A 26,609-nucleotide genomic window follows, 5' to 3' on the forward strand; every position below is an offset into this window, starting at 1 on the left:
CTCCCGTTGCGGAGCACAGGCTCTGGACGCACAGGCTCAGCGGCCATGGCTCACAGGCCCAGCCGCTCCGCGGCATGTGGGATCTTCCTGGACCGGGGCACGAACCCATGTCCCGTGCATCGGCAGGCAGACTCTCAACCACTGTGCCACCAGGGAAGCCCAGACCCATGATTTAAATTGACCTGATGACTCTCAAATTTATATCATCCAGCTTAAACCTCACCTCTGAGTTCCCTGGACAATTCCACCTGGATTTTGAAAAGATAGCTCAAAAAGTTAAATGGCCAAACAAAGTAATTGATTTTTTTTTTTTAAGGAAAGCTTTTTTCTTTATTTTTGGCCATACCACGCGGCATGTGGGATCTTAGTTCCCCGACCAGGGATCAAACCGGTGCCACCTGTAGTGGAAGCACAGAGTCTTAACCACTGGACTGCCATGGAAGTCCAGTAATTGATTTTTTTAAAAAATTTACTTATTTAATTTATTTTTGGCTGCGTTGGGTCTTCGTTGCTGTGTGCGGGCTTTCTGTAGTTGCAGCGAGTGGGGGCTACTCTTTGTTGCAGTGCGCGGGCTTCTCATTGTGGTGGCTTCTCTTGTTGCGGAGCACGGGCTCTAGGCACACAGGCTTCAGTAGTTGTGGCACGTGGGCTCACTAGTTGTGGCTTACGGGCTCTAGAGCACAGGCTCAGTAGTTGTGGCACACGGGCTTAGTTGCTCTGTGGCATGTGGGATCTTGCCGGACCAGGGCTCGAACCCATGTCCCCTGCACTGGCAGGCAGATTCTTATCCACTGCACCACCAGGGAAGTCCCCAGTAATTGATTTTTGACCCACTTCCCCCCAGCAGCATTCCTTGTGACCTCCCTCACCTTTGCAAATGACAGCAACATTTACCTAGTAGCTCAAGGCAAAAGCACTTGGGAGCATCTTGATTTCTCTTTTCTTCACATTCTACACTCAATCTGTCAGTAAGCTCTGTTGTTTCTATTACCAAGATATATCCCCAGTGCAGCCACTTGTCATTCTTCCCAGTGCTGTATGCCTAGTCCACAGCCTTTTGCACTGAGACTGTGCAAGGGCTTCCTAACCAGCCTTCCTCACCCCCAGCCCTGTCTCCTGTCTGTCCTCCATGCTGCAACCTTCTTATTTATTTATTTATTTTGTGGCCACCACGCAGCATGTGGGATCTTAGTTCCCTGACCAGGGATCGAACCTGTGTCCCCTGCAGTGGAAGCTCAGAGTCTTAACCACTGGACCACCAGGGAAGTCCCAGCTGCAACCTTCTAAAGCTAAATCACATTCAGTATCACGTCCCTGCTTAAAACCTACCGGTGGCCCTCACTAAAACTGGAAACAAATCTACACTGTTTACGAAAGCTGTGAGGCTTCTTCCTATGCCTCTGATCTCTCCCCATTCTACTCTCCTGAGGTCCTTTCATGAGCCACGTGGACCCTCTCAAAGCTGCTTCTTCTCTCATGGCCTTTGTACCTGCTGCTTCTTCCACTAGAAGCTCTTCTCCCGCATTTTAGCACATATCAGTACCTGAAATTACCCTTTTCATGTAGTAGTTGTCATGCGTGTTGCATGTCCCCGCCCCCTCCGTCCCCCCCACCCCTTCCCATGCCCCAGTAGAAGAGAATAGAGGCTCTTGTCTATCTTGTTTACAGCTGTATCCCCAGAGCCTGGGGCAGGGCCTGAGTCATAGTAGAAGCTCAGTGTACATTGGCTGACTGATTTGTCTGTGAGGACTATAGCTAAGATTGTTAGAACTAGATAGAAGAAAAACACTCCAGCCTCATGGTTTCACAGATGGGGAAGCAGAGGCAGGGATGCACACTTAGGAGAGCCAAGTTGATAGTGTACAATCCGTAGGTTTCACTTTCATAAGCAGTAGTAGCCGCTAAAGGTGAGGTTAGTTATTTCCCCTTACAATCTCCCTGCCAGGTTATCATGATAATAGATCTTAGAACAAATTCTGTTACCCATACAAATATGTATACAACAAGCATTTACTAGTAGGAAGCCACAAACCTGGTTCATATAGTCTGTTCTGTAAAGTCAGTGAAGGCTCAGCCCTCTGTCCTTTTAGGAGCTCTGTCACCTTGCATGAAGGGTCCACTCAAGAAAGATACAACATTCTAGAGGCAGGATTCAGCTAGACAGATGGTCACATCAGGCAACCAGAATCCCTCAGGATTTGGGATGCCTCAAGGATTTATCCCAGTGCGTCATCCTTAAGTGAGATTTTTTTTTTTTACTCTGAAGAAGGAATGGATGGTGCCCCTCATCATTTTAGCCAATCTACATATCTCGAATGCTACAGGCACACCTTGTTTTATTGCACTTCGCTTTATTGTGCTTTGAAGATACTGCATTTTTTTACAAATTGGTTTGTGGGAGCCCTGTGTCAAGTCCAACAGCATTTGCTCATTTCATGTCTCTGTGTCACATTTTGGTAATTCTTGCAATATTTCAAATTTTTTCATTATTATATTTGTTATGGTGATCAGTGATCTTCAGTGTTACTATTGCAGAAAAATTATGACTCGATGAAGGCTCAGATGATGATTAGCATTTTTTAGCAATGAAGTATTTTTATTTATTTTTAAAAGTTTATATATATATATTTTAAAGTTTACTTATTCTTGGCTGTGTTGGGTCTTCGTTGCTGGGTCTTCTAGTTGTGGCAAGCGGGGGCCATTCTTCGTTGCGGTGCGCGGGCTTTTCATTGTGGTGGCTTCTCTTGTAGTGTAGCACAGGCTCTAGGTGCTTGGGCTTCAGTAGTTGCAGCACACGGGCTCAGTAGTTGTGGCTTGTGGGCTTAGTTGCTCCATGGCATGTGGGATCTTCCTGGACCAGGGACTGAACCCATGTCCTCTGCATTGGCAGGCAGATTCTTAACCACTGCGCCACCAGGAAGTCCAGCAGTGGACTATTTTTAAATTAGGCATATACATTGCTTTTTTAGACATAATGCTATTGCACACTTAGCAGACAGTGGTATAGTATAAACGTATCTTTTTTTTTTTTTTTCAGTACGCGGTCCTCTCACTGTTGTGGCCTCTCCCGTTGCGGAGCACAGGCTCCGGACGCGCAGGCTCAGCGGCCATGGCTCACGGGCCCAGCCGCTCTGCGGCATGTGGGATCCTCCCGGAGCGGGGCACGAACCCGAGTCCCCTGCATCGGCAGGCGGACTCTCAACCACTGCGCCACCAGGGAAGCCCTAAAAGTATCTTTTATATGAACTGGGTAACAAAAATTCATGCTCGCTTTATTGCGATATTGGCTTTATTGTAGTGGTCTGGAACCCAGCTTACAATATCTCCAAGGTATGCCGGCAGTAATTTCACCAAAAGATAGCTTATTTCTAATACCTGTTGTGCTAATTAATAAGCCATGAATTTCACTGATGCATTCATTATGGCGTTCTCTAGGCTAATCATTATTGAGATAGGGAGAGCTGCAGGACTGTGCTGAGCTGATTGGGTGTGATTGTGTACATCTCAGACATGGTGGAAGTATTTACACTATGGAAAGTGGCAACAGGGTCTCCCTGCCCACCCCACCAACCAGAGAGCCAGTTACTAAACATTGACCAGCATACCACTGGATAGCTTAGAGCCCTCTGGACTGTGGCCTTTCTGATAAATTCTGGCTGACCACCGCACCCTCATGACTACCTCTAGACTTGGTGATAGTCATAGCTGCACTTTAGAAATTACCTGGCACCTTTACAACAATATTGATTCCCAGGTCCCGGTTGGTGTAGATTCTGACTTAACTGGACTGGGGTGGGGCTTGGATATCAGGATACCTTTAAAGCTCACCATGTGGTTCGAAACTGCAGCCAGGGTCACACTCCCACCTCTGTGTCATACTATTTATGCCACGTATTCTAACAAAGTTAATGGCAAAGCCAGGCTTGGCACCAGGCCTGCTGACCCCCAGCCCAGAGTTCCTGGCAAAAGGAGAGAAAAATTGAAAATAGGTCTTTACTTCTTCTGAGATTTCAGTACTTGCAGGTGTGTCTGAGGAGCAGCCCATAGTGCTTGGGGTCAGGTTGGGGGTGGGAGGGACAAGGAAGTTGCCCAGGACCCCGGGAAAGGCTGTGCTATAGCCCCAAAGAGCTCCAGGCTCCCTCTGCGGGGGTGTCTCAGCCTCATCCCTCAGGGCGTTGTCGTTTAGGGGCTCAGGGAGAGCTGAGAGGGACCACTCAGATGTGTGCATGTCCCTAGGGAAGATTTGAAAGAGGAGAGAGTGCAGCTAGCTGGAGAGGTCAGGACTAAGGGGGGGGCAACTGAAAGAAAACCAGAGTGGGGAAGGAGGCTAGGAGGCGAACCCCCAGGGAGAGGGAGACAGACAACCCCTTGGAGGGCAAGGTGTTGAGCTAGCCCTCCTGGGGATGGAGATGAGCACCTCCATGAGTGGGTGTAAGCCTGACTCTGTGGGGCTGGTGAGGGAAGGTAGTCCTGCAAGGAGGGGTAAAGAGTTAATTTCTTCCTCCTTAAAGGACAGAAAGGATGACTTCTAACCTTGAGGTAGGATGCCTTCTTAGCCCCCGGTTATTCATTTGAAGGTGACCCTCAGCAGTTCCTGGTTCCAAGTCTCTACCCAACCTTGCAAGGCTTGCTTCCTAGTACCAGGAAACTGGCTTCCTTTTAACTCCCTAGGCAGGGCATTGCCTCCCTCCCCACCCCCACCTTACTTTCTTCTTTCTATGGCAGAGCCCTGAGGGCTGGGCCAGCCTGGTCTCTGTTTCTCTCTGGGAGGCTTGGGAGTCCAGGGCAGGGGAATGGGACAAGTGTGCCATTCCTGCAGTCACCACCAGGGACCCCACCTAGCGCTGCCATGAGCTCACAACCTCTGGGCCACACATTTAATTCCTGAATGGCACAAACACTGATTGCTTGCCTCCCAAGCTCCAGGCTGAGCTAGGCCTGCAGGGAAGGAAATAGCAGTGAGTCAAGCAGGGGCCGTGGGAGACAGACACACAGCTAGGAAGACAGATTCTGACCCCAGGCACGGGAAAGGCTGGGTGCGAAGAAGCTGGGTCAGAGCTGGGCTGAGTGTGTGCAAGGGAGGGGGCTCCTGAGTTGGGGTGAGGGGGTGAGGGCTTCTCAGAGGAGGAGGCCACTGGGGCAGGGTTGGGATCTCACCTGGCCGCAGAGAAGGGGAATCTCAGAGACCTGAGGAAAAGCCTCCAAACTGTTAAAAAAGGAAACTGCGGGCCTCAGCTCCACGAGGGCCCCTAGCCGCACCCTCGTCTGCCGCACCTTCCTAGATACGGCTCTCCCACCCCCCTTAGGCTGAGGAACTCCACTTCCTTATTCCATTCATGCCTTGCACACTCATTTGCACACTTTAACACCTTAGCCGTAAATTCCTGCTCTTTTCCCATAGTCTTCTCTCTTGACAACAGTGGAAAGCGAGCATTTCTGTGTACCCTGAATGAAGTACTCTAGCTGTCTCCCTAGCGCCCCTCTGCACACACTCTCCCACGTCCCCCAACGTGCCTGAGCACAGGCGCTTCCACAGCTGCACGCGACCTCGTTCGCAAAACCCTCGCCCCCGCCCCTCCTCGGCCTCCTCAGGGTCCAGGCCGCTGCCCCGCCCCAGGCCCGCCCCCTCCCAGAGCGCCCATTGGCCCTGGGGCTGGGTGGACCCGGGCCGGGGCTGTGATTGCGGCTCGCCGATGTCAGTCCCCGAGTGAGCGCGGGTGGCGGGGCGGGGAGCCGGGCAGGCAGCCTCAGGTGGGGCTGCTGGCAGCGAGGGACCCATCCCGGGAGCCCCCCAGGATGCCCCGCGGAGACTCGGAGCAGGTGCGCTACTGCGCGCGCCTCTCCTATCTCTGGCTCAAGTTCTCGCTCGTCATCTACTCCACGGTGTTCTGGGTGAGTGACCCCAGTCGGGCCCCGGCATGGGGGGGGGAGTCGGCACTCCCTTGTTCACACACACGCTGGGCCGGCGGTGGGGGTGGGCTGGGTCCAGGCTTGCCTGCTCCAGGGAGGGGCAGAAGCGCACTCCTGGATTCTCGTCCCACTCTCCTTGCGAACTAGGAAATTATGGTTGCTCCAGCTCCGCCTGAATTTCAGCCGCCCGGTGCGGAGCCTTAGAGCTTGGTGGCAATGGCTCTGACGAAGGAGCTCCGACGAAGGAGCTCCGCCTGGCTCACCTGTGTGCACCTGACCAGCAGTTTGGTTCTGTGAGTCCGCTGCGTGGTGCCGTAGGCTGTGGTTACCACGTTTGGCCGCGCTCACCCCACCTGCCGGGTGTTACTGAGTTCGCCTCTCCATCCGTCTGCGGAGAAGTGGTCAGGCTTTGTTGTCCGGAGTCGGGAGACCTGAACTCCTTATGCTGTCCCCACTATTTACTTGCCGATGCCCCTGAGCAAGATGCTTTTCCAGGTGCTTTGATTTCCTCTTTGGTGAAAGGAGGATTCCACCAGACGTGTGGTCTCCGGCTGCTCCCAGGTGCTCAGTAACTTAAAAAAGCCCCTGCACTTAACCTTCTCTCTCTGTTTTTGGGGGCAGGGTGGTAGTGGCTGGACATGAACCAGGCTTCGAATCCTGTTACTACCACTTTCCAGCTGAGTGATCTTGGGGAAGTTACTTCAACTCTCTAGGCCATAGTTTCCCTGTCTGCAAATGGAGACAGTAATTATACTCAACTTTCAGAATGGTTGTGGAGATTAAATGAAACAGGTCAAGTACATTGCTTAGCACAGGGACCAGTGGAGAGCTTAAGATGTGTCAGCCATTATCATTATGGGCAAGGGAGCTGGGCCATCCTGGTAAGCTGACCCAATAGACTGGATTTCTTTATGGAGATTTCAGACTAGGCTGGGCCCCCTTGTAGAAATGAGGACATATTTCTACAGGCCAGAGCCAGCCCTGCCACTCTAGAATAGCCCCCTACCCCCAGTATGCCACAGGGCAGACTTGCCCAGGTACCTGACACCCCTCCCCCTCAAAACACATGCACACTCCTGGTCTTCTCCTCAGCCCTCATTGGGTCTGTTCTGCTGGCAGGAACTGTTAGATCTGCCATCAAGCCTGGCTTTCCTTGTGACCCCTCTGTGTATGTGACCTTACCTGGTAGTCAAGAGATCCAGATTCTAGTCTTGTTCTGTTTTGAATCACTGGGAGAGCTTAGGCAAGTCATTTCCATGTTTAGGGCCTGAGAGCTGTTAATTGACTTGCCCAGCTCCCAGTCCAATTCTCTGACTCTATGTAATGTGGAAGAGAGAAGAGCAGTATGTGTGGGGGCCGGAGGATGGAGCACAGACCCATTGATGGAGGCTCCAGGGAGGCAGAAGGTTTTATGTGGAACTGGATGGGGGTGATTTGAGCTGTCATTCAGTGGTTCTCAAAGTTGCATCAGAATCAACTACAGAATTTTAAAAACACTAACCTGGGCCCTGGCATATGTATTTATTTAAACTTATTTAAGCTCCCCAGGTAATTCTAGTGTGTGGTCAGGGTTAAAAACGGCTGAATTAGATGGTCTCGTAGGCTCTTTGATTCTGATTCTGGGTTTTTCTTGCCTTCTCCTTGTTTGTCTGGCCTCAGAAGCTCATTCTCTGTAGGTCAGAGTTGAAAGAAAGAAGGCTAAGGTTGATGGGTGGGGAGGTGAGAAAATAGGGGAAGACCAGGAGTCAGAAGGTGGGGGTTACTTTTTTGGCTTCATCCCTTCTCTTGATAAATAATCACTGACCAGTCTCTTAACCTCTTCGTGCCTCCATTTTTCCATCTGTAAAATGGATAACTGATACCCTGCCCCACACTTCATTGGATTGTTTTTGGGGGTAGTGATGTGGGGAAACAGTGACATGTGGGGAAACCGAGTGCTATAAAAAAGAAAGTTGCACAGTTAAAATGGAACTTGAATTTCCAAGGCCTTGTCCTGTCACTGTCCCCTGCAGCCCTGAGAAAAGACCACTCTGTGGCCTTTGCTTTATCTCTCTTGGAGCAGGGTGGGACTCAGATCTCAGAATCTTTCCTTTCCAGCCACCTGAGATTGCCTTACCAAATCGTTAACTTCCCATCCCTGCAGGTATGTGTGCTTAAAAATCTCCCTGTGCATCATGCCAAGAGCTCAGCCACCTGCCAGGGCAACTCCAGGTACCAGAATTTGACTGCAGGGCGGAGGCCCAGTTTAAGTAATTTGTCCTAGACTGGGTTTGCTGTTAATTGGAAGCCATACAAGAGAGCCTATCATCTCCGTCCCTTGGGAGGAGGAGTAGGGCCAAGGGTTACTTGCTTTATAAGCCCAAAGTGCCAACACTTTCATCTCAGTATTTAAGGAGCCATAAGTTTTACCATAGCCATGCACCTTCTATAGGGCTTTTTGCTTTAAAACTTACTATCAAATAGGAAATGCAAGGACACTACAAAATTTAAAAGTATAGAAGAATCGTCATCAGTGATAAGCCTTCCTCCTATCCCTCTCTCCTGGCCTGCCCTGTCCAGAGGAGGCCTCTGTTATGAGTTTCTTATGATTCTTTTCTGAGATGCTATCCTAGGCACAGGATGTCCTAGGCACAAACATGTGCATATGTTATATATTCTTTTTTGTTCCCCCGGCATAAAGTAGCATACTATACACAGCTCTGCCCTTACCTTTTCACTTAAATTTAAATCTGTGTAAAATTTGGAGCTTTGCTAGGGGCTGCCTCATTCTGTTTGAAGGCTGCATAGAATTCACTGTAGGCTAGGCCAAAATATACTTAATCAGTCTCCAGCTGGGGAACTCAGGTTGTTTCCAGTCTTTCGATACTGCAGACAGTGCTGCAGTGAGCATCTTCGTACGTGTCATTTTGCACATATGTGTGTATGTCTTCAGGGTGATTTCTAAAAGTGGAATTGCTGGGTTAAAGGGTATATGAATATATAATATACACACAGGAATACACTCATCATAAGTGTGTACAACTTGATTAATTTTTACAAAGTGAGCACCACTGTATAATCAGCCCCCAGGTCAACCAGCAGAATGGACAGAAGAAGCCAGAAACTCCCATTGTGTCCACTGCCAGTCGCTACCCCTTCTCGCCAGTAGTAATCACTATTGGGATGTCTAATAGCACAGAACAGCTTCGCCTGTTTTTGTATGTGCATTAAAAATTTTGATAGATGTTGTTAAAATAGCCATACGTGGAGGCTGTAACTATTATAATATTGTTTACGTGTAATATTATATTACTTTAAGCTGATTCACTTTTTAAACATAAGTTTATTTTTAAAAGGAGGCTTTATATCACCACTGCCAATGGGGAACCAATATTCCTCATCAAAAATAGCAGGTAGAAATGCAGATCAAAACTACAATGAGGTATCACCTAACACGAGTCAGAATGGCCATCATCAAAAAATCTACAAACAGGGACTTCCCTGGTGGCGCAGTGGTTAAGAATCCGCCTGCTAATTTAGGGGACACGGGTTCGAGCCCTGGTCTGGGAAGATTCCACATGCTGTGGAGCAACTAAGCCTGTGCACCACAATTACTGAGCCTGTGCTCTAGAGCCCACGAGCCACAACTTCTGAGCCCACACGCCGCAACTACCGAAGCCCTCGCGCCTAGAGCCCATGCTCTGCAACAAGAGAAGTCACCACAGTGAGAACCCTGGGCACCGCAACAAAGAGTAGCCCCCGCTCGCCACAACTAGAGAAAGCCTGCGTGAAGTAATGAAGACCCAACACAGCCATAAATAAATAAATAAACAAACAAACAAACTTAAAAAGAATCTACAAACAATAAATGCTGGAGAGGGTGTGGAGAAAAGGGAACGCTCTTGCACTGTTGGTGGGAATGTAAACTGATACAGCCACTATGTAGAACAGTATGGAGGTCCCTTAAAAAACTAAAACTAGAACTACCATATGACCTAGCAATCCCCCTACTGGACAGATACCCTGAGAAAACCATAATTCAAAAAGAGTCATGTACCACAATGTTCATTGCAGCTCTATTTACAATAGCCAGGACATGGAAGCAACCTAAGTGTCCACCTACAGATGAATGGATAAAGAAGATGTGGCACATATATACAATGGAATATTACTCCGCCATAAAAAGAAACGAAAGTGAGTTATTTGTAGTGAGGTGGATGGACCTAGAGTCTTGTCATACAGAGTGAAGTAAGTCAGAAAGAGAAAAACAAATACCGTATGCTAACACATATATATGGAATCTAAAAAAAAAAAGAAAAAAAATTGTTATGACGAACCTAGGGGCAGGACAGGAATAAAGATGCAGACATAGAGAATGGACTTGAGGACACAGGGAGGGGGAAGGGTAAGCTGGGGCAAAGTGAGAGAGTGGCATGGACATATATACACTACCAAATGTGAAATAGACAGCTAGTGGGAAGCAGCCACATAGCACAGGGAGATCAGCTTTGTGCTTTGTGACCACCTAGAGGGGTGGGATAGGGAGGGTGGGAGGGAGACGCAAGAGGGAGGGGATCTGGGGATATATGTATACATATAGTTGATTCACTTTGTTATACAGCAGAAACTAACAAAACTTTGTAAAACAGTTATACTACAATAAAGATGTTAAAAAAATAGCAGGTAAATATGACAGTAAATATAATGCAGGAAAGACAAAATGAGTTATTCAATCCTAGCTAGATACTGTGGGTGCTGTAGGCTGCAAACCTGAGGCTTGCCCTGGTTGTTCAAAAGCAGTTTGGCAAGTGTTTGAGAGGTGTAGAAACAAACTGACACCAAAGCTGAGATTTGCTCCTTGATGAGATTGGAAAGATCAGAAGGGAAAAATGAGCAATGAAAACTTCCCAGTCTATGAGTCAATATGAATATGACCTTGAACCCCTTACAATGATCTCTTGTCCCACACTTGGGGGCCCTCTCATTTTTAGAGGGTGACCACGGGGCTCAGAGGGAGTGTGTCTCAGGGTCATTGAGCAGAGCTGGCAGTAGCCCCCACGTCCCCTCATTCCCAGTTCAGTGAGAAATGAGCTCACCCAGAGGCTCTTGGAGCCTCCTCTTGCCACCACATGGGTGAATCACTCTGACACATGTACCCTTAGCCCACCACTGGGGACACATCTCTAATTATAGCACCAACCACAGGGTATCCTAGAGATCCGTTTACATGACTGTTTTTCCTCACTGGACTGTGGGCTTCTGGAGGTCAGGGGTGTAGCTCATTCGTATCCTCTTCCAAATGCTGGTCTTGGAGCCGGGCACACAGTAGGTGCTCAGGGAAAGCTTGTTGCATTGGGGCAGTTGAGTCCCAACCTGCATCTTGGAAGCAAGGATTGGAGATATGGGTACCTGGATCAGAGGCTGAACTGGGTGTATAGCCAGCAGTGGTCAGGTTTGCTGACGTCTTGAATTTGCAAGGTGGGCTTTACCGGTCATGGAGACACTGGCTTTCTGGAAAGCACCTGTTGTCTTGACAATGAGGTAGGGTTTTCAATTGGGTAATGGTGTCAGGGCTGAGGGGTGTTGATAATTGAGAAGGAAGTGGGCGTGGATAGGTGATGAAGGTTATAAATGCCAGAGGCAATATCAACTCTTCTTGCCCTCTCCAAGGATGGGCCCCGTTATCATAGTTTGATCTGTGATGCTTTATTTTTCCCTAAAGTTTAATGGTTAAGAGTGTGGACTCTGTACCAAGCTGTCTGGGTTCATATCCCAACTCTGACGCTTATAGGTTGAGTGACATAGGCACTAACTTCCATCTGCCTCAGTTGTCTTATGTGTAAAGTGGGTGACACCAGAACCTACCTGAGAGTTGCTGAGACCATTAAATGGATTAATTATAGGAAGAGCTTAGAGCAATGCCTAGCACATGGTAAACACTGCACCAGCTACTTAAGGATTAGCCGTTCTTTCCCAACCTTCCTCTCTATTCTTGGTACTCACTGAGAATTAGAAGGGCCCTTGAAGGAACCTCTAGTGTGACCTTTTTGTTTTACTGAGGAGAAAACAGGCCTGGAGAGAGGAAGCAAGTATCTGAGACCCCAGAGCAAGTTAGTGACAGACCCAGACCAGGACCCGGTTGCCTGACTTCAGTTTCTTCATGGGGTCACTGTGACCTTTACCAGCCATTGTACCCCCAGCCCCTACCCCGTGGTAGTCCCTCCACATGACAGGGCTCAAGGTGTAGGTGGAAGACAGCATTTCTGGAAGGAGCCAAATACCTGGCCTCTCACTTAAACACAGAAGGAATTTCCTTTTTTTTTTTTTTTTGGCTGCATTGGGTCTTCGTTGCTGTGCGCGGGCTTTCTTTAGTTGTGGCAAGCAGAGGCTACTCTTCGTTGCGGTGCGCGGGCTTTCTTTAGTTGTGGCAAGCAGAGGCTACTCTTCGTTGCGGTGCACGGGCTTCTCATTGCGGTGGCTTCTCTTGTTGCGGAGCATGGGCTCTAGGTGCACGGGCTTCAGTAGTAGCAGCACTTGGGCTCAGTAGTTGCGGCGCGCGGGCTCTAGGGTGCATGGGCTTCAGTAGTTGGGGCTCGCGGGCTCCAGAGCACAGGCTCAGTAGTTGTGGCACACGGGCTTAGTTGCTCCGTGGCATGTGGAATCTTCCCGGACCAGTGATCGAACCTTCGTCCCCTGCATTGGCAGGCGGATTCTTAACCACTGTGCCACCAGGGAAGTCCATAGCAGGAATTTCTAAGTTTTGAAAAGAGCTTTGTTTGTGTGAAAATAATATGTGCACATAGTTTAAAAAGAATTCCAATCAATTCAGGTAAGTACACAGACGAAAATAAAAGTCACCTTCGATTCTACCACTGAGAGAGAACCATTGTTGGGGTTAATACCCATTTGGACATCTCCTTGTACATATATGTACATATTTAACTTTTTTTTAATTGTGTTTGATTGATCGGGCAGGTCTATTTCCCTCTTGTTCTAGGCAAGCATTTCAAAGAGAAAATAGTGAAACTCAAGCAGAAAGTGAGGCAGCCTTCATACTGGAGAAGCGGTTACCATGCCTCATGGGCTGTCAGAGATGATCTGGGGCTGGGCTCAGGCCTCAGGCCCAGAGAGGTCCTCCCTTCCCCCAACTTGGCCATGGGACCTTTAAAATCCAGAGAATCAGGAAGGCAGTCCCGGAAGGGATTTGGAGAACCTTCTAATGAACTCATTTTCCATATGAGCAAGCAAGGCCCCGAGAAAGTTTCTTTTTCGCTTAGTCGAGGCTTCTGTGCATGAACCTGCCCCCTCCTGTGAGAGAGGGCTTGCTTTAAGTTGTAGGAGTGGGTTGGGACCTCGCTGCCTTTGGTTGTTCGTTCCTGAGCAGGAGTAACTACCTGTCCTTCTCCTTTCCCCTGCTGGGTGCCTCTTCTCTCTCCGTGACTCACAATGTCAACCTGGGGTGGGGCTTAGAGTCAACCAGATTAGGGACTGATAATGCAATTTCCATACCAGTTGGCTGCATATACAGGGGAATGATGTCTTCTGGGTAAGCCCGGACACAGGGGATTGAGAAGATAAACCTTTCCCAGAGAGCACCTCTGGACGTGAGTGGGTTGGAATCGACATCTCCGTGGAAGGCAGCAGATTCCAGTCTTGACCTGCCATTCCCTCCAGGGTGGGGACCGTTTGCTTATTCAGTCAACAAAATAGTTATTTAATGCCTACTGTGTATACCAGGCATTGTGATAGTTACCAGGAAACAACTGTGAATGAGACAGGTTAGTCAGACAAACCAGTAAATAAACATAGTTGTGATAGGTGCTAAGGAGGAAATCAGGGAGGAAGTGGGAAGAGATGGGAGTTCCTACTTTAAATGGGGTGGTCAAAGAAGGCCTTTATGAGGAGGTCAAAGACTGAGAAGGACCCAGACACAAAAAAGGCCTGTAGAGAGCATCTCAGAGGGAGGGAGCAGTAAGTGCACAGGCCCGAGGTAGGCAAGTGTGGCCGCAGCAGATGAGGAAGCCTAAGGGCCTAATTGTGGGTGGAGAGACTCTGGTCATATGAGGGGTTTGGGGTCTGAGTGGCCCAGAGGGGATGTTTAATTGTCAGGACCTGATGGCAGTGCCATTTGGAGACATGGATCAAGTGCTGGTTCTGCTGTGACGCTGGGTGAAGGATCAACTCTCTGATTCTCCTGGACGCTTCATCTGCGGATACCCTGGAGGGCTGTGGGGAGGACCCTGCAAGATGAGAGATGTGGAAGCACCCAGCACACTGTAGGCCCGGTGTCCATGGGGGGATGGAGACTTATCTGGGGAGCCTTACAGAGCTCAGGGGGAGCTGGGACATAAGATGTGATGAGAAGTTCTGGAATTTGTCTTATCAGAGGAAGCTGCTTTCTGCTGGGGATTCTCTGCCTGCTTAGAGCAGATGGCTGTGGCCTTGCCCTTGGGCGGAGAAGTCTGACCCCTTGGGAGTGCATTCAGCCTCTTCTGGGGCCTGAGTTCTTCCCACCCTTTAGTTCCTAGGCTTTAGTGGTGTATCAGCAGAGGCTGTGTGCCACATGATGGGCATATGGGTCTAGGGAGGCCAAACTAGAAGTATCCTCAATGCTCTGAGAGCACCTGGAGAAGGAAGGATGGGAGAAGCACTTCTGGGAGCCCAGGGGCAGGGTCTGCCCTTGCCAGGGAGTGTCACACAGGTGTACTGTTCAGCTCCAGGCTGGGCCTTCCCACCTGGGCCTGTGGGAGGGGAGACAGAGAAGACTAAGAGGTCAGCCCACGAGGGAGCTGGAAGGTGAAATCAGGCAGCAGCAGCCGATTGGAGGCAGCATGTGGTTTCCTGCAGGGCTGCCTGGCCATGACTGCAGAGGAGCCCTGGGGAGGACTTCCAGGAGGTGGGAGCCAGGCTTGAAGGGCATGGAGGCCAGGCTGAGAGGAGTGGAGATGAGCTTTGGGAGAGGAGGGTGGGTCACTGCAGAATGGGATATTTGTTGGGCCTGGATGTTGAGGTCAGAAACACCCTTTGTTTTTTTTTGTTTTTTTTTTGTGGTACGCGGGCCTCTCACTGTTGTGGCCTCTCCCGTTGCGGAGCACAGGCTCTGGACGCGCAGGCTCAGCGGCCATGGCTCACGGGCCCAGCGACTCCGCGGCGTGTGGGATCCTCCCGGACCGGGGCACGAACCCGTGTCCCCCGCATCGGCAGGCGGACTCTCAACCACTGCGCCACCAGGGAAGCCCCCAGAAACGCCCTTTGAGAGGACCAGTCCTGGAGGCCCAGCTCTACCACGCAGCACGTTAGGAGAACGAGCACTTCTTGGTTGATGGGTGAGGAGCAGGTCTGATTGGCTACGTGACAAGTCACGGACAACTCTCTGTGCCTCAGTTTCCTTGTCTGTGGAAATGGGGTAACCGTTGTACCTCACAGGGGGCCAGGCTTGGATGGGGCGATGCCTCCAGGGCTCTTAGCCGGATGTCTTGTGTGGTAAGCATCAGCGCGGATGCCGGGAGGAGAAGCATCGCTGGGCAGGAGCCTGGTGGCAGCTCGCTGGGTGTTGGTGAGAAGGGCTGGAGGGTGGGAGGAGCCTCCACTTTGCACTTACATCACCATACATTGCTTCACTTCTCTGGGTCCTCAGAGCAACCCTGTGAGCTGGGCACTTTCCCCTTTCACAGCTGAGGAGACTGAGGCCCAGAGAGGGGGACATGACTGGCACAACCCACCGTTTGCATCCATCCCCGAGACCAGAGCTGTTTCACCATGAAAGTGGTGCTTGTTGTGTTTTGTTTAATTCTTTCCAGAGTAGACTTTGGCACCAGTGGAGGCGTTTGCATCTTGGCCTGCAGGGAAGTAAATGTTTGCTCAGAGGGTAGAAGGAAAACAGCCTTGGCCTGGTCATTCTCAGAGCCCTCCCCCTTCCTGCTGGAGAGCCCCTCCCAGGATGCAGCGTGTGGCCTTGGACAAGTCATGAGGCTCCTTGTACTGTTTCCCGTCCCTACCAGAGGACGGGCTGTGCTGGGTGCAGTGTGGGGGGCCGCAGAGGTACTTGGGGTCAGGCGGTCAGTTCCTGTGCACCCTCTGTGGGCTGGGCACTGGGCCCAGAGATGGGCGCAGCCCCCAGTCTGCCCCATCACGGATCGGGGCCAAGTCGCCTGGCTGGAGTGGAGTGGGGTGCTGGCTTCCGAGGCTGGCACCAAATTCGGAGACTGGGTCACTTCCTGAGGTCAAAAGACAGGACCTTCTGGGCCTTGGGCCTCTGAGGCCTCCCATCTTGAGGGTTTCACAAGGGCACGTGTCCAAGCCCCATCTTCAGAGCTGACTGCATGGGTCTAAGGGTGGGGCCCAGGCACCTAAAATTTTTAAACTTCCTCGGGTGATTCTAACGTGCAGCTGGAGTAGGAACTGCAGCTCATGGTGGTGTCTGTGAGGGAATTCTGATGGGAGTGGCCCGGTTTCCAAGCTGACTTTCTCTCTACCTGAATCCTGACTGCCTTGCTGAACCTTTTTCCAACCTCGCTGACAATCTGGACAGTGTCCGTGGGCTGGGAAGTCACTGTGCACATTTGGGAGAGGCTCACCCTGAGGGAGCCGTCTTGGAAGGGGAGGGTGCGCTAGCCAGGGGTGGAGGAGCCAGGGTGTTGGGTGGGGTATTGGCGGGGCTAGTCTAGGCTGGCGGAGGTGTGTGGAGACCACCAGCCTGGGGATGGAGACCACCAGCCCATGTGGGAGGCTGGGCTTCTTCCAGGGACCCAGATGTATCCGGGTTGGGGGGTGTCCATGGTTCTAGAATTTTGTTTTCCTTTTGGTTATCTTTATAGCATCCTTTAGTCTGCTCTAAAGGCAACACGTCTCTGTAGTTAACTTTGTAATCTGAAGAAGTTTCTGTAGAACCAGACTTGAGTTTCTTTTTTTTTTTTTTTTTTTTTTTTTGCGGTATGTGGGCCTCTCACTGTTGTGGCCTCTCCCGTTGCGGAGCACAGGCTCCGGACGCGCAGGCCCAACGGCCATGGCTCACGGGCCCAGCCGCTCCGCGGCATGTGGGATCCTCCCAGACCGGGGCACGAACCCGTGTCCCCTGCATTGGCAGGCGGACTCTCAACCACTGCGCCACCAGGGAAGCCCCAGACTTGAGTTTCTTGAGTCAGGGATTCACACACTTAGGGGGTGAGCTGTGATAATTTCCCCCGACCCCGAAATTATGTCTCCAGTTTGAGAACTGCTGATGTGTAGGCATCATGTTGGAAAGCTGGCTGTGATCTATTGAGTGTCAGCGACCTGCAGTTCTGACTCTGTAGAGGAGGTACAGCAGGTGGTGGGGAAGCAGAGTTCCAGGTAGGTGTGATGAACTTGCTTGGGGTCACAGTGATGAGCTAGTGGCCAGTTCGTGGAAGGATGGGGACTTGACTTCTGACTCTGACCAGTGAGCTCTGTAGTGGGTTGGATGGTGCCCCCCCACCACAAAAAGATGTGTTCATGTCCCAGAACCTGTGAATGTGGCCTTATTTGGAAAAAGCATCTTTGCAGATATAATTAGGTTCAGAATTTTGAGATGAAATCATTCTGGATCGCCTGAGCGTGCCTTAAATTGAATGACAAGTATTCTTGTAAGAGAAAGGCAGAGGGAGCTTTGAGACAGAAGAGAAGACACAAACACACCTAGGGGAGAGCCGTGTGAATGCAAAGGCAGACGAACCAAGGAATGCCTGGAGCCACCAGAAGCTGGACGAGGCGAGGAAGGATTTTCCCCTAGAGCCTCTGGAAGAAGCATGGCCCAGTGACACCTTGGTTTCAGACTTCTGGCCTCCAGAATTTTGAGAGAATTGTTGTTTTAAGCCATTGTTTTAATTGTTGTTTTAAGCCGTCTGTTGTTTTAAGCCGTTTGTGGTCATTTGTTGCAGCAACCCAGAAAACCAATGCAAGCCCTTTCTGCTTCACCAGGTTGCCTCGCTAGGGAGGGGTCCAATTGAGCAGGTCCCTGAATATCCCTTTCCTTTCTGCGGGTGCTGAAGACAGAGGACAAGGGGTAGGGATGGGGAGAGGAGCCGGGCTGGCAGAGGGTAATGCCCGTAGTCCCACCCCTGCTGGTGGCCCCGCCCCTCCTGCAGCCCCACCCCCAAGCAGCCTGCCCCACACAGGCCCCGCCCCTTCCCAGCAACTGTCTGCCCACACAGTTCAAAGGCTGTGCTCTACAACTGGTTTCTGCAAGGAAAGCCTGATAGAAAGAGGTTAAAGCATGAGAAGGGCATATAAGTTAGCTCTCAGGAAGGACTTCCTGATTCTGAAAAGAGTTAACTTGAAACCGCTTTCTAAGTGGGGCTGTAAAATATCTGTGATTCCCTTACAACCTTTCTGAACAGGAGTATCACCCATCACTTGGGGCAGTTAGTTGGGTGGGGTTCCAGTTGGGCGAACTTCAGAGGGCCGTGGAGGGCATCTGGTGTAGCAATGCCTTCCTCTCAGAGGGGAGGAAACTGAGACCAGACCACACGGCAAGTGCTTCTGGTTCTAATACCTCCATCGTTCAGAGGGGACAGTGGGCACTGCTCAGTGATTTCACCCCAGTGGCATGCTCTCCAGCTGGGATTATTGGTGTCCCTACTGTAAACGGGCCTGCTGCTGCACCTGGGGACAGAGGCCTGATGTGTGACTTATCACAGACTGGCCTTCTCTGCAGAGCCAGAAAGAACTCAGACAGCGGGAACGCTTGTGCGTGCCACCGGGGAGCACTGTTTGCCTGGCCCTGTGCTAGGTTGGTGGGGACAGATGAGCCAGCCCCGTCCCTTGAGAAGCCGGCACTCACTGAGTCCTAGCAGTGTGCTCAGGACAGCTGCAGATGTTCTGTGACTGGGGTGGGGTGGGCTAGCGGCTCCCAGGAGGCTCCGGTGGGTGGGGAGGCTTAGTCAGCAGTGGAGACTTGGGCTCTGGGCTCCCCATGGGGGTGGCAGCAGCCACTTGACTCTTTCCATCTTCAAGGCGGGGGGGGGGTGGACTCAGGATCAGAGCAGAAAGAAGACGAGGACAGGAATTGTTCAGGGACCCACAGTCCTGAGACAGGAGCGGCCCTGTTTGTTTGCGTCTTGGTTCTCCACTGCAGTCTCCTCTGGTGCTCACCTCATTTAGAATTAAACGTTCCCCTTTGCAGTGAGAAAATCTCCCCTGGCTGCCCTCTGTCTAGCCTGGTTGTGCCTTCTGCTTCCTCCTCTTTTGTCTTTTTAATTTTTTTCTTTCAGTTTTATTGAGATATAATGGACATACAGCACTGTATACACTTAAGGTGTACAGCATAGTGATTTGACTTACGTCATGAAATGATTATCACAATAAGTTTAGTGAACATCCAACATCTCATACAGATAAAACATGAAAGAAATAGAAAAGAAAAAGTTTTCTTTGTCATGAGAGCTCTTAGGATTTACTCTCTCAGGAACTCTCAGGGACTTCCCTGGTGGTGCAGTGGTTGAGACTCTGCACTCCCAACGCAGGGGCTCGGGTTTGATCCCCAGTCGGGGAACTAGATCCCATGTGCGTGCCGCAACTAAGAGTTCGCATGCCACAACTAAGGGGCCCTCGAGCCACAACTAAGGAGCCAGTGAGCCACAACTAAGCAGCCCTTGAGCCACAACTAAGGAGCCCGGCTGCTGCAACTAAGACCTGATGCAACCAAAAATATAAATAAATATTTTTAAAAAGAACTTTCATATGTAACATACAGCAGTGTTAATTATATTTATCATATAGTACATTACATCTCTAGCATTAATTTACCTTATAACTGGACTCTCTGTCTTTTTAAAGCTAACAGTTAGTGAGCCCTTCCTATGTGCTGGACTGAGTTGTCTCCTAGACATTCTCTCCTTAATCCTCCAGCAACCCTTAGAGGCAGTTTTAGGGTTATTGCCCCATTCTACACTGAGGTAAAGAGAGGCTCAGAGAGGTTAGGGAACTTGCAAATAAATGAAAAGCCTTATCCCCTCTCTTCTGGCGGACTTCTCGATGCCTTCCTATCCCAGGTGTTTGTCCTTAAGAGAAGGACGCTTTTAAGGGAGGTGGGCTGTTTGGGGATGGGTTGTTTGTTCATTGGTTCGGTCCTTTAGTCACTCATCTAACATTTCCCAGGCATCCGGGGGCCCTCTGGTTCTCCCTGAGGTGCTGCTAGAGGAGCAGGGGCCCTGGAGTGGGGACCAGCTTCCTGGGGCCAGGGCCCCAGGGAGGTGGGCTGACTGTCATACTCTGTGGGAAGGGCGGGAGCAGACCTGAAGTGGCACAAGGCACCTGGGCCAGGTCCCCAGTGGGCTCTCTGAAGCTGCAGGAAGGCAGAAATGGAGCTTCCATCACCGTCCTTCAGAAGCAGGTTTTTAATTTTTCTTTTATGAGAGGATATGCCAGGGCGTGAGAACTCTTTGTTCCCGATGAGGGAGGGCAGCTTGCAGTGGAGAGAGCACTGGACCGTGTGACCTTATGGGAGTGACTGCCTCTCTCTGGGCCTCAGATTCCCATCTGCAAAATAAGGGGGTGGGGCCAGAACAGCATCCATCTCCTTAGTCCTGGTGGTCCACAAGATGGTTTTAGGTGGTTCCTGGGGGAACATTTTAAAATTTAATACGTGTGCATTAGGTGTAATGTGTATTAAAGAAAATAACTAATACCTCAGATCTATGATTTCATAGATGTTGATTAGGTTAGGCCAAGACCATATTTATTTAAGAAAAGTCAGTCAATTTAAAGAAAAATAGTGGCACTTCCTGGTCAGGTGTAGGCACTTAACAGTCTTTGTATCTGCTGGCTTTTAAAGAAAGAATGGGGATTCTCATTATGTGTTACAGCACCTTACAGTTTACAGAGGAGTTTCCCCATCTCCCCAGGTCCTTTGAGTGACCATTAGGCAGATGTTATCATTCCTGTTTAACAGCAGAGGCAGCTGACCCTCAGAGAGGGAAGTGATCTGTCCAAGGTCACACAGCTCCTAAGTGCAGAGGGCCTCAGCTGGCACATGCTCTTTGCCAGTCCCACCAGCCCAGCCTCAGGGAGCGGTGGGTCCCTCGGCCTTACTTCCTCCCACAGCTGGCACCGGCTGTCATCATATTGTTGGTTTGTCGTATGCATCTTCTCTTGTCCTAATTTCCTTAAAGCAGAGAAGGATGGGATTGAAGGTAACGAGTGGCCCTCTCTGTCCCTTCCTGCAGGCCTCTAACCCGTGCACAAGGTGGAGTGTGTCCTACAGCCCCCCGGGGTGCTGTTTTCTAGTGAGCTCGCTGGATGGATAATAGGTAGGTTCCCGTCACAGCTGATATGTAGCCCCAGTTGGCAGTTAGTGAAACATCTGGTGAGGGCATTAATTCCAGGCCAGAGGAGGGTGCCTGCCCTGAGCCTCTGGTGAGCCAGCCCCTGGCTGTGGCCACTGAGACTTCCCAGGCCAAAGGGAGACTCAGACTGTGAACAGATCTCCTCTTAGAAGAAATGGAACTTGGATCTTGCTTGCTGCTTCAACGTTTTTATTGTTAAACAATAAAACATAAAAAGGTTAAAGAATGATGCAGTGAACACCCATTTGCCCGCTAACCAGAATCAGTAATTTTAACATCTGGCCATGTCAGAGTAAGTTGCAGACATCATGACAATTCACCCCAAATATCCTCATATGCATCTCCTTAAACAAAATTGTCCTTGGATACAACCACAGCCCCACTATATACCAAGTCCATGTTAAAACTTCTCCAGTTATCCTCAAGATATTTCTCATAGTGCATTAAAAAAAAAAATCAGGATCCAGAATTACAGTTCATGCATTACAGTGGATCTCATTTTGACAGAAAAGGTCCCAGTGCATCTGAAACATGAGGGGTGACCTCTGAGGCCTTGAATGTTATAGGTTCTGGAGTCCCAGGGAAGACAGTCATGTGTTACTTGCCTGCATTTGTCTGATCCACCAAGACCTACTGGGGTCTTGCCCTCTCGTTGCTTAGGAGAATTCAGAAAGCAGAGAGGGAGAGGCTTGCTGGGCCTGGATATCCATGTGGAGCTGCTGGCCCACCCCGCATGGGCCCTCTTCCCATTGGAAGGAGAACTGCTCAGTGGCCGGAAGCCAGACCCAGGACTCCCTGAGTGTCCACTGTCAGTCACCAACGGCATGTGCTGGGCCCTGTGCTGGGCACTGCGGGGGGAGATGCTCTAAAGAGCTTCGAGACCCGGGGCCCACCACCCAGGGTCTGCTTGGGGACACCCAGCACGCCCTGGTGTTATCTGTTCAAAGACGCTCTGTTTGCAGACAACCAGCTTGTCAGGATGTGTTGGGCGGAGCCTCTTTTTTCCTTGGGGAAGGGGTGGCGGAGAGAGGCCCTTCTTTCACTAGACAGGGAGCACTAAATAAGTAGTGCCTAATCAAGCTGTGATGGGGAAATGAACTTAAAAAAAATTTTTTTAAACCCACAGAAAAGTTGAAAGAAGAGTTCAGAGAACACCTACATGCCTTTGAGTTACCAATTGTTAACATCCTGTTTTTTAACCTCTCTGTCCCTTATCTCTCTCTTCCCACGAGCCCTTCTCTCTCAATAAATACAACACTTTTTTTTTTTCTGTAGCCATTGTGGCCTCACCCTTCCATACCCCAGCATCCAGCTTTCCGAAAAGGGTGTTCTCCCACATGCTGCCATTGTCCATCTGAAAACAAATCACCATTAAATAGAACATCATCTATGCTGTCCATTTCCAGATTTCACCAGTTGTTTCCCAAATGTCCTTTGTAGTGGATATTTTATCCAATCAAGGTCCACCCATTGTTTTCACTGTGACATGGCTCTTTCATCTCCTCTAACCTAGACTATCCTCACTGCTTTTGATTCCTTTGAAGCCTCCAGGCCTTTCATCTGCAGAACATCAGCGTTCTGGATTTGCTTTATGGTTTCCTTGTAATTAGGTTAAGGCCACACATTTCCTGCACGAACCCTGTGTGGGGAGGCGGTGAGGGGGTACAGGAGGCCACCTTAGGAGGCACGTGATGCCCGGCCTCCCGGCTGCTGAACATGCCAAGCTTGACCGCCAGCCCTCTCCATTGCAATCCTGCATTTCCCTATGATAACAAATGTAAACCGTGGATGACACTTGGGGCTGTGTGCATATTCTGTTTGGTAAAACAACTTTTGAAAGCAAATCTGAGCATGTGACTCCCTGCTTAAATTATTTCAGTGATTTTCCTAATTTCAACTTCAAAATATATCCAGTCTGCCTGCTTCTTGCTACCTTCACATGCCCACCCTGATCCAGGCCACTCTCACCTAGCATCTAGGTTACTGCGGTAGATTCCTGACCATTCCACCTCCATGCCTCCATCCCCCAGTTCTCAGCACAGCAGTCAGAGTAACTCATTTAAAAATCGAAGTCATATCAGATCACTCCTCTGCAAACTTGTACTGCCTTCCACTCAGAGCAAAAGTCACAGTCCCCTCAATAGCTTCAAAGGGTCCATCTGCTCTGCAGCCCACACCCCTGCCCTCTCCCCTCCTCCCCTCCACTCTCACCCCATCAGGCTGTAGCAGCTGTTCCTTGAACACATGGGCACATTCCAAGGTCTTGGAAGCTGCTTGGATGTTCGGCTGTGTATCCACATTGGATGCTACAGAGACACGCCCACCCCTCCCCACTTCAAGTCTTCACTCCAGTGTCACTTTCCCTGGCTGTGCTATTTAAAATGACAACCCCCTCTACCAGCCTCCCTGGCCTCCTTTTCTGTTTTTCTCTTCATAGCACTTATAACCAAGCCGTACCGTATACTTTTCTTATTTATTTGTTTCTCCCCAACTAGAATGTGAGCTCCACCAAAGCTGAGACTTTTGTGTTTGGTTGGTTCACTGCTATAGCTGGGCCCCACCCACCACCCCGCAGCCTGTTCCTAACAGCTGCTCCCAAAGTGTGCTCCAGGGATCCTTGGTGGGGGGACTCTTTTGAGGGGTCTGTGAAGTCAAAACCATTTTCATGATAATACTAGGATACTATTTGCTTTCCTGCTCTCATTCTCTCAGGAGTGCCCAAGGGAGTGTTTCAGGGGCACGTGATGGTGATGTGGCAGCAAACTGAGTGAGGAGCAGCTTCAAGAATCCACCAGTTCTTCTCATCAGCCAGACATTGACATTTGCAAGAATGTAAACCCCGTGCCACTCTTCCCCCTCAATTTTTGGGGAAAATTTTTAACAAAAAATATTTATATTAACATGTAAATCTCTTATTGTTATTTCTAAATGAGTTAATAAATATTTAAAATATGTCTTAATTTCTTATGTAGCAAATAATTGATAGATATAATCCCCCAAAACAAAAACTCTAGGGTCCTCAAAAGTTTTTAAGAATGAAAAGGAATCCTGAGACCAAAAACTTTGAGAACCACTGGCTTACACAACCTCTCAGTAAAGAGATGTCGAATGAATGAATGAACTTCCTGGTTTAACCTGAGAGACCTTGCCTTGGTGGTCTGGCTTCTGCAAGCTTCCCTGGCCTCCTCCCCTCCCCCATCTGCCTGTCCTTGGCTCTAGCTATGCTGACCTGCTGTCCCCATGGCACCTTCATGGGCATCTGAAACCTCTTGTCCATTTCAGAAATTCTTACTTATCCATTACGTGCATCAAATGGACTCAGTTCAAACTCACCTCCTCCAGGAAGCCTTCCTTGCCCATGATTTAGCGTTTCCTATCTCTAGTGCCTCTGCACAATTACCTCTACCCCAGTGTTTCCCCACCTCCACTGCATTTGTTCGTGTGCAGGTGTGTCTTACCAGACTGAGTTTCTTGAGGGCAGGAGCTAGGTCTTACCTTTTTATTACCAGTGCCTGGTACATACTAGGCACTTACTAAATATATGTTGAATCAGTGAGTGTTGCCTTAGAATTCAGAATAGGGACTCTCTTTCCCCTGATTTATCCTTGGACCAAAGTGCCTCTAAAGGGGAAATGGTTTCTGGCATCTGATTTGAGTCTTGAAATGTCAGGGTTACAACAGTACTGCATCTTTACTGGGAAAGGAGAAGTAACATTTATTGAGCACCTGCTGGGTGCCAGGAACTTTTGCATGGTATCTTGCTTCAGGGCCATTGTGGTTCATTAGGCCACTGTGAACCGGCTTGGGCTTTAACCACTTTCCATATGGCTTCTGTGGGAGAATGTGGTCTGGGAGCTAAGCTAAACTTCCTGTGAACTTTTGGGACTAATGCATTTGCATCATGTATGCAGACTGTGACGTTGTTGAGGTCGGAGATGGTATGGTATATGTGTTGCTGGGTCCTGCCACCTTGTCCTGCATGCAGTGGGTAGTAAATACCCAGAATGATCTGTTCACTGGGCATAGTTAGTATTGTAAATAGCAGTACCAGTGAGGGCTTCCCATTGGTGATTCCATAGGTGATCACAGGTGGAGAAAGATCTCTATAGCTGGGGTGATCCAGGAAGGCTTTCCAGGGGAGGAGACTTTGAGCTGAGCTTTGGAGGATGGGCGTTCGCCTCTTTCAGCTTTGTTATTTCCAAAAACAGTTGGTCTCCTTCCCACAGCTGCTGTGGGAGGCTGGGAGGTGTGTGCCTTGATCAGGGCGGAAAGGGCATCTCTGTCCCCTGTAGGACCTTTCTCATGCAGGAGTGTGACGTCTCCAGGCCAGGTGGGAAAGCAGGGGTAGACCCATGGAGAAGGACTCAGTAGAGGAGAGGACTTTGGACCGCCCACGGTCTGCTCATGGCCAGGGTTCTAACAAGGGCCGTCTGGGCATGAGTTGCCATGGGCTCCCGGAGCAGTGAAGGGATTCTAGGGCTTGTGGCCAAACATCTCCCTTTTGGAGCAAGGAAATTGAGGCCCAGAGAGGGGAAGGGAGACTTACCTAAGGTTGCATAGGAGTTAGCAACAGAGCTGGGATTAAAGTTCAGGGCTCCCCTCTCATCCTACCCCCACCGCCCCCCAGTTCTCCTTCCAATGTGTCATGCTGCCTCCTTTTCCCTTTTGCCCTTTGACCTCTTTGGAGTCTTGAGCCTTTGGAGTGGGGGCAACTTATGTTCTTTAAGTGTCATGCCAGGCATTGACGCTTGTGGTCTGATTGCCTCCTCTGCCTTCCAGCCTTCGTTCAGGGACAAAGGGCTCTGTTCAGATGTGGGATTTTGTGCAAAGAATGAACCAAGGGCTATATATATATATATATATATATATATATATATATATATATATCAATTCGATTTATTTTTTCTTAGCTATAAAACTACATCTAACATTAAAAACAAGAAACACACAACAGTAAGCTCTGTTATTGCCAAAATTGTGTGGAGACAGCCCTTAGTTTATATCTGCCCAGCGCAGCCAGGTGTCCCCCGGGAAAAGGCAGCCCTGGCTGTGGGCCCTCACTGCCTTCTGCACCTGCTGCTGGAATTTCCTTTATCTCCCCCTGCACCCCCCATGTCTACTCCCCAAACTCCTGTTCTCTTTGGTGCATCTCCCTTCTTTTTTTTTTTTTTTTTGCGGTACGCGGGCCTCTCACTGTTGTGGCCTCTCCCATTGCGGAGCACAGGCTCTGGACGCACAGGCTCAGCGGCCATGGCTCACGGGCCCAGCCGCTCCGCGGCATGTGGGATCCTCCCAGACCGGGGCACGAACCCATGTCCCCTGCATTGGCAGTCGGACTCTCAACCACTGCGCCACCAGGGAAGCCCAGCTCCCTTCTTTATTGTGGCTTCTCTCAGCAGCCCGGAGGGTCAGGGAGAG

The 26,609-nt window shown here is 50.0% G+C and overlaps 1 protein-coding gene across 1 annotated transcript in view; it reads left to right on the top strand.

Moving 5' to 3' along the window:
• Window positions 1–5,715: 5,715 nt before the first annotated feature.
• Window positions 5,716–26,609, top strand: part of TSPAN15 (tetraspanin 15) — a 50,190-nt gene continuing 29,296 nt past the window's right edge. The window contains exon 1 of the mRNA XM_082645232.1: window positions 5,716–5,892. Coding sequence (XP_082501358.1) covers window positions 5,797–5,892 — 96 coding nt within the window. The 5' untranslated portion in view covers window positions 5,716–5,796. The remainder of the gene's footprint in view (window positions 5,893–26,609) is intronic.

This window comes from Mesoplodon mirus (assembly GCF_964341445.2).
Source record: "Mesoplodon mirus genome assembly, chromosome: 2".
Taxonomy (NCBI): domain Eukaryota; kingdom Metazoa; phylum Chordata; class Mammalia; order Artiodactyla; family Ziphiidae; genus Mesoplodon; species Mesoplodon mirus.